Here is an 8,355-nt window from a genome sequence, read left to right as displayed (position 1 = left end):
TTCCTCCTCTGCTTGACTCAACTTTTTTCTCCTCCCACACCCCTCCCACTCCTTCTTATACGTCACTCCTACCCCGTTTCCCCTATTGCCACCCATCCTTTTCCAAGTCTTAATCTCCAGATCTGTTTATCCTGTTTGTGAGAATGGGTGCGATGAACTTGGCCTGTGTTAAACACTTCTGCTGCAGGTATAAGAAGCTTTTAAAAACCTCTGGCCTTGTGTTTAAAGAGCGAACAAACAAGACTGTGGGTGTTGTTTTGAGCATAAAAACAGTCATAAACAAGAGTAATTAAAATTTGTGCACCTCAGATAACCTTGGAATTAAGTCATGGTTGCTAATGGTGTGGAGATATTGCAAAGCATTAATATAAAGTCTTTTTTTACATAGAAAAATCATACAGATTTGTTAGAAAGCTCAAGTCTACATACTTTTGATTAAAACCAGGGCGCAGACTGGTTTTGAGCTATTCTTTTTTACTGACAACAACAATGTTTCCGCTAACCATTTTCCCACAGAAGGGTAGCTGGTGGGCCTTTTCTCAGACATACACAGACAGAAAACACCCCTGTTGTTTCCAGTCGGCCTGTGAATGAGGACTGCAGAACAGAGGCTGGCAGCAGTCTACTGTGGATGCTTATCAGGAGGGCTCACAACCCCCCCTGATGCTACTGATACGGAGGACAATAGCTGTGCGTGCATGGTGGGAGCTTTCTTTCTCTGCCTCACTGAAACTGACTTCGCTGCTGCCTTTAATGAGGTCAGGGTAGCCTGCTGGCTGTATTTCATCACTGAACACAGGCCACACAGACATAATAAACTTCGGCAGGATGACCTGTGCAAGTCAGAGATATCTTCTTCCAAAGCAAACATGCCGGACATACTGCGCCAGGCAACGCCGATCCTTCACTCACCAGGCTGCACATCAGACGGTTCAGGCAGGAGCTCTTTCATGACCTGTTTGATTTATCAGCAATCAAAATATTATTAAAGCAAAGGTAATTTAGATTCCCGTTTTGTTTATCTGAACCCATCTCTGGATGGAACCTGGTGCAATCGGCATGCACAGCTGCGAGGCCTTTCAGCAGCTTTCAGGAAACGCACGAGCCTCCTGCATGACTTGGCCACAGTGATGACAATGAAACGAAGTTTTTTGCAGATGTTCTAACGTATACTTTTGGTTGTTGCTTGAAAATGCTCCAGAGTGCATTAAAAACGCCTAAAATCAAGCTGAAACGCGACTACAGGGTTTCGTCGGGTGTCGGCAGTATGGAGTTGCATGCTGGGTTGAACCGGTTTTTTGGTTTTGGGTGGGAGCAGAAGACAGTAAATGTGGTTTACTGGCTGTGAGCAGCCCCACTTTCATATTTAGGTAGTTGGGGTGGGGCTCCCTTCAGTTTCACTCACTTGATGTGTGTTGTATACTTTTTACAGTACTTATTTAACATGTTAAGAAAGGTTTAAAGTTTTTTTATGACAGTCAAATCAAGCTTATGTTTAACTCTTATGAGTTTCTTTTATATGGATACATTGACTCTGTATGTCATTACTACTGTCTTATTATCTTAGACTTTGCTAGTTGGAAAACTTTGCTTCATTTGGAAGCTATAGTTTATAGTTTTACGTCATTTTCATGCAGCGTATAAATCTTAATATCTGCAAAATGATCAACCATAAACAACATTGTTTTTGTTTAAAAGACCCTCGACTTCCTTCAATAAAACAATAAAGTGTATAACAGGTTCAGTACATATAAATAAGAATAAGAATAAGAAGAAATGCATCTACTTCGCCTTCCATATTATGGGAATGAAAATATTACCTTGTGGAGTGTGAGTAATATGGGTGGAATTTGTGTAAAGCAGTGAAATCTGTCTGGTATTCATCACAATGTTTTGTTTGCATGTGATAAACCTGAGCCAAAGCCACCTAGGTCGCATAATAGGCTAGATTTAATCCACATGTTAGAAATGTAACGTTCTCATGCTGTATGCTTTTAATTTGGAATTAGTGCTCGTCGTTGCCGGTTTCCAAATTGCTGCAGCGTGAAGAATCTCATTTGCACACGCAACAGTGCACAGCTTTACTGTGACAACATTTTACACCAGTTCGGCCAGTTTAACTTACATGTTGCCAACGAACATTTCTAAACTAACAGCTCGGCAGTGAAAAATGCTGTTCTGTGCATGACAAGCAGGAAATCCGTCATTTGGGCTGAAACTGGCCGGACTCCTGGCTGTAGGCTCTGATGTCATGTCATCGTGCGTCCAGCCTCTTGGTCCAGCCTCGGAGGCGTTACTGCTCCCGGTATCAGCAAGTGCAGGACAAGAACAGGCTCATTGACGGAGGCGGAGGGCAAAGCACGCAAGTTCTCCGCAGAGGAGCTGCCAAGAGCGAGACAAAGGTGTTATTTAAAGACGAGAGGCACAAGAGCAGGAATTTTAAACAGGTAGGTTGCTTCAGTATTCGATTCCTCGCCCCCCCAAACCTTAAACTTGCAGAGTTTCTAAAGAATCTACAGAGTTTGTAAATATCAGAATCCTGCATGTTTTTGCAGAAAAGGAAAGTCTTTTAGAACTATTTGGATTTTTTGGGGGTGGTGGTGGGGGGGGGGGGGGGGGGGGGGGATTTTTGTTTTTGTCAGTTTTCATCTTGCCAGCGTCTCTCCGCGCTGCGTGTTTGTCTGCTCGGCCAAACACGCAGAGACAGCAGCACTGTATACAAAGCTGACGTCTGATAAGAGAAGTTTGTTCCCAGCTTTAGCTCCGCCAATCAACAATGGCAACAATGACTTTGTGGGGTTTCTGCTGCCGTCCGGGATTTTCTCGGATAGACTCGGTGCTTTACGCACCGACGCGCACTACTTTTCCACCCTTATCTCCCCCCGTCCGGAATCTATCTGAAAGATTTTTATCCCAAACCAAAGCATGCAAATGGTGCATGACAGGAGGACCTTCTGACAGTCACGCTGCACCTGCACCTTTCTTTTTGGCAGCATTAGCACATGAAAATGCTCTACAGCGGCTATTCGTTTGCTGTGTATTGAGTAACAATAGACGTTTTCAGCCAATTTGTAAATGGATGCTGGTGAGCTGAAATGGGAAGAAACTGAGAGATGAAGAAAGAAAGAGGGAGAGAGAGCGAGCGAGAGCATGGCTATGTTCCGTTTCTGTTATCTGATGGCGTGGGTGTTAAAAGGTTAATTATCTTGAAGCCTGTGGGGCTACCTGGCACCTTCAGGTATTTTCCATATAATATAAAGGAATTAGATAGAGACCATTGTAAGGATTATCTCAGCATAGAAAATCCTTCCAGAGGAATGAAAAGCACTCTCAGTGTCTAAGAGGAGGCTGAATGGAAGGAAAATGAAATGAGATTTATTTCGTGTGAACAGTCATGATGAGTGAAAATATACCATAATATCCTCTTCACCATAACTTTGAAACCAAGCATTCTCAAATAAAATCAAACGATGTCATTCTTTTAAAGTAATACTCATTCATTAACACACGTAAAGGACATATTTGTTCATTTGCAGCTGCAACACGTCCTCTAAATACGATAATATACATTAGAATTGTAAAAATCCTAAAAACGTGAATGTACTCATGAATATTAAAGGGAGCCCTCAGCGCTAATTTGGTCCAGGTGTTCTTGTCTTTCCTTATTTTGACTTTGACTTCCTTCATCATCTGTTGTGGCTGTGTCAATTACCCGTCCAGCACAAGTCTCCTGCGCAGGCAGATGCCCAACGCGGTCACATTTCACTGCTCTCTGCCGTGCTGCGTCGCCCATGGTCAGTGACCCGCTATTTAACCCCGGCTGGACCGTTTTGCAAGGCGTCGAACCTCCTGCTGATCCCTGCACACAATTCACTCTGTAGGCGCGCGGGTCAGCCGGGGGCGACGGCGGGGTTAAGCCACTTGTGTTCCGGTTTTGATCTATTACCTTTCACCTCTGATCTTTCCCACTGCGGCAGGCTGCCAGTCAGGGAGAGATCCCGACGAGAGATCACAGCCCAGATCCTGTGAGGGTTAAAATTCAGCCGTCCCATGGAGGTCTTTCCCTCGTCAGACTGCTGTGTGCTACTGATGTGATGGTGGATAAAGTTGCCAACAGCTCAAAACTAATGAAACCCACATTTGGAGGTGTACATGTTTTTGTGATGTGGGATTGGTGTTAAAAATGACGTGCTGGCCTCGGCAGCCATTTCGTGCGGCTCATCGAGGCGGTGACAGCTCATTTGTCAATTCCCCCTCCCAAAACCCGGGTGGTGGGGGGGGGGACATTACTTTTTTTATTCCAACAAGCGTCTTACGGGAAAACAATCTTTAAAATGGCATCCTGTTTCTCACCCTGGACAAAAGCTTTGTCTCAAAGTGACTAGAGGGCTCTGGAAGTAAACCCTGTTTGGGTTTCATGATCCTGTTTCCTCACTGTCAATTCTGTGTGCCAGTGGACCTAATGTAAACACTTATTGTGCTCCCCCCAAAGACCCCACATCCATCACAGACGACTGTGACGCAGCAACAGAACGTTTCTATTAACTCACTACTGTTTTAACAAGTTAACCATGTTAAGATTCTTTAGGATCTGGTAGCGTTCCACAAGTGGCTTTATGTCTGAGTAGCAGTTGGGGTCCATATGGATGAAATCAGCCATCCTTAAAAAAAACCCTGCTTCTTAAGTGTGTTGCCTTCTTTTCCTTTTTATTACCACTATTATTTAGCCGTTAACAGATTAACCTATAAAGTTTACTGGTCTTTGTTGTGGGAACAATAATAATAATACTGAAATGAATATTGGTGTTTTGAAGATACTGAAATTAGCACTTGTGGCAGCACTAGCGTTTATTTGTCACGTCTTTACATGATTAGTGTCTGAAATGACTCAGGAATAATGAAGATGTCTTCTTCTTGCAGGATCTGTTCCAGACAGAGGTGTGTTTGTGTGTAACCGCACAGGCAGCTGTTCTTACTGAAACATGAGTCTGAGCACCAGCGAGCTGGAGGACTTGTTCAAGTTGTTCGGGGACCCCAACGTCTCCGACACCTTGAGCAACATATCCAGCGTGGACACGATGATGTGCGCGACATCCTTCGACCGCAACGCCCTGCTCTACTCCATGTGTGTCCTCTACACCTTCATCTTCGTCATCGGGCTGGCTGCGAATGCGCTGGTCCTCTGGGTAAACATCCGTGCGCAGAGAGACTCCACCCCTCGCCACGAGACGCACATGTACATCGCGCACCTGGCGGTGGCTGACCTGTGTGTGTGCGCCACCCTGCCTGTGTGGGTGAGCTCGCTGGCTCAGCATGGCCATTGGCCCTTTGGCGAAGTGGCCTGTAAACTCACCCACCTGCTGTTTTCTGTCAACCTGTTTGGAAGCATCTTCTTCTTGGCCTGCATGAGCGTGGACCGCTACCTGAGCGTGACGATGCGCCAGAACAACGAAGACAGGACAAACAGGAAGCTAATCCGTCGCGGAGTGTGTGTGGGAGTGTGGCTCCTGGCTCTGATCGCTTCTCTGCCGGACACGTACTTCCTGCAGACGGTGAAGGCGACGCATGGGGACACGATGCTGTGCAGGCCGGTGTACCCAGAGGAACACCCCCGGGAGTGGATGGTGGGCGTGCAGCTGAGCTTCAACCTGCTGGGCTTTGTCCTCCCCTTCCCCATCATTGCGGTGTTTTACCTCCTGCTCGCCGGAGCCTTCACAAGCTCTTCATCTTACCCTTCATCCTCCACAGTGGAGCAGGAACGTCGCGTGAGCCGCAGGGTAATCCTGGCCTACATCGTGGTCTTTCTTGGCTGCTGGGGGCCCTACCATGGAGTCCTCCTGGCTGATTCCCTGTCTCAGCTGGGCCTGGTACCTCTTACTTGCAGCCTAGAGAACGTGATCTACGTGGCCCTGCACCTCACACAGTGTCTGTCGCTGCTCCACTGCTGCTTCAACCCCATCCTCTACAACTTCATCAACAGAAACTATCGCTATGACCTCATGAAGGCCTTCATCTTTAAATACTCCACCAGAACGGGCCTGGCCCGCCTTATTGAGGCCTCTAACATATCTGAAGCCGAGTACTCTGCTGTAGCTCTGGATAACCCGCCGCAGATCTGAAACATAGCTGGACACTGTTTTCAAACCTTGTGTCTGGCTGCAATGATATTTAGGATTCTGTGATTCAAGACACAAAAGAGTGGAAGAAAAATCAGCAGAACAGGAATCTGCTAAGCTCACCTAGAAAATCTCGAAGACCTTCCGATATCAGCTTTCATGAACTGATTCTAAAGCACTTAGACAATAGCTCATTAATTTCTGAAGCCACAGCAGTAACGTAAATCCATGCCTGCACAGGCAAGGCATTAAATATTGTATCAGCACAGTCACATTCTTAATGTTTTGTATTAAGTTGTATTTATATCCTGTACATGCAAACTGTGTAGCCTCGTGTATATTGTAAATCATAGTCTTCACACACTGATGTCTGCTCAGTGCTACATTCCAGGCAGTACCTCATCATGAGTCGAGCTGCTGACTGGCTCTGTATTTGAGCCCTGTTGCCTCTTTTTTAATGCACCACCAGATCAACAGTGCAACTTTGCAGCGCTTTTCCATTTGCGATTCTGGAAATAAGCAAAATTCAGCTACTGCACCTACCAAAGCTCATGTACCAGCACCTACCAAGGAGTTATGTTTTAGTTAGATCCATCTCTGTGAACACAGATGCCAAGGATAAAGCTTTTTTCCAGGGCCGATGATGTAATGACATTGTGCCGTCTTCTTTTTTCTATGCTAAGCTATTTTAACGTCATTCTAGGCAGAGACTGGTGTTAAGTGTCTAATTATTTGTTTTAAACATTTCTCAATACCATCATCTGGTTTCTTCAACTAGAACTACTGAGTATGAGTAGAGACTAGCCCAGAGTTATGGATACTGGATACAAAAATAGAAGCTAAAATGTCACGATGTGATATGGTGATATGGGCAATTATTCATGTTTTTAATGAGGAAGCAGCTGTGGCAGGTGACACCTTTGTGTGTATTGGGACCAAATATTGCGAAAAAAGTGTAGTGGTGTTCATATGTCTGTGTGTGAATCAGCTCGACAGTAATTCTAGGTGTTGTGCATTGGGTCAGTTACTGTGTGCGGACGTAAACGTCACACTGTGGCGTGTTTATTTACACGTGCATGCTTTTACACTGAAAAAAACTCAGTGCTACAGGTGATGAGAGACAAACATTTGTGTAGAATAATAGAGGCATTTGATATTGTAATGTGTATAATTTGTTATGTTATATATTAAATATACAAAAATAGCAACCTGCTTCAGTTATTCATCTGGCTCTTGTCAAATAATCACAAACTAGGGATGAACAGTTGTGACTTTGGTACAACGACCTGGTTATGGTTAATATTGCTCTGAATATACGCAAACAAATACGCACAATGATTCAGTTACTTTATCTCCTGTCTGGGAAATGGACACACAAGCAGAGACTGCAGTTTAATCTGTCACCTTATCAGGAAAAATGATCCTCACGCACCTGCTCCCACCCAGACGGCGAAGGAGGGGAATAGATGTGTGAGGTTCTGACAGATTAGACCTTCACCACAGATGCACGAGGCCATTCCTCTCGCCGCTCGGCCCTCCCATCCCGACACCCTGCAACCATCTGATCTGATCCCCTCCGGACTGTCCGTCTTCCTCCCGTGAGATGATGAGCTCAGCGAGAAAAAGCAGAGTAGCGGCCAAGGACCACACCAGGCTGTCGGCGAAGGCCGCGGTGATCTCTCATCCACGGTTGAGTCATGGTGTTGATGCAGTTGTTACAGTCTTTTCTACTCATCTGAGGGAAAAGGAATGAGATTTCTCCCCCTTTTTGTTTTTGATTAGTATTTGTCTTGTTAAAATAACAGCAATGTCAACAAGTAAAGAGATTTTTCAGCTTTATTATTCATCCTGTCCCTCTCCCCCATTTAAATGACACTTTGTCCTCTCATGCATATACAGTTTTAGCGCCTCAGTTTACTTTTTCAGCGCCTTTGACACCATTAACTGTAGTGAGAGTATATTGTTGCTGGCGAGACATGTTGACAGTTTGTGTTAGCAACACCAGAGTGCAGGAAGACAGCGTGTCAGAGGTTAGTACACTAAGAAAACCTTAAACTGAGTTCCAAAGGTCAGAGGGTGAGAGTTATCTGCTGGTGATTGCCAGGCCTAGTGATTTGCCAGTGTCCCTGCTCTGGACTGTTTATCTCTGCCACAACCGTGGGTTCACTGCCCGTCCGACCTTAACCCTGTCAATACCGTCCTGCTGTCGCCGCTCTGATGGTTTCTCCAGGTCAGGGTA

At 45.4% G+C, this 8,355-nt stretch overlaps 1 protein-coding gene across 1 annotated transcript; it reads left to right on the top strand.

Moving 5' to 3' along the window:
- The first annotated feature begins 2,232 nt into the window (after positions 1-2,232).
- ackr3a (atypical chemokine receptor 3a) lies at positions 2,233-7,324 on the top strand. Its single transcript, XM_057040775.1, has 2 exons — positions 2,233-2,447; positions 4,921-7,324. Exon 2 carries the CDS (start codon positions 4,983-4,985, stop codon positions 6,117-6,119), a length of 1,137 nt encoding a protein of 378 aa, XP_056896755.1. The 5' UTR covers positions 2,233-2,447; positions 4,921-4,982; the 3' UTR covers positions 6,120-7,324.
- Positions 7,325-8,355: the final 1,031 nt, after the last annotated feature.

This window comes from Takifugu flavidus, chromosome 1, assembly GCF_003711565.1.
Source record: "Takifugu flavidus isolate HTHZ2018 chromosome 1, ASM371156v2, whole genome shotgun sequence".
In the NCBI taxonomy this organism is placed as follows: domain Eukaryota; kingdom Metazoa; phylum Chordata; class Actinopteri; order Tetraodontiformes; family Tetraodontidae; genus Takifugu; species Takifugu flavidus.
This window is presented reverse-complemented; position numbering and strand designations above follow the sequence as displayed.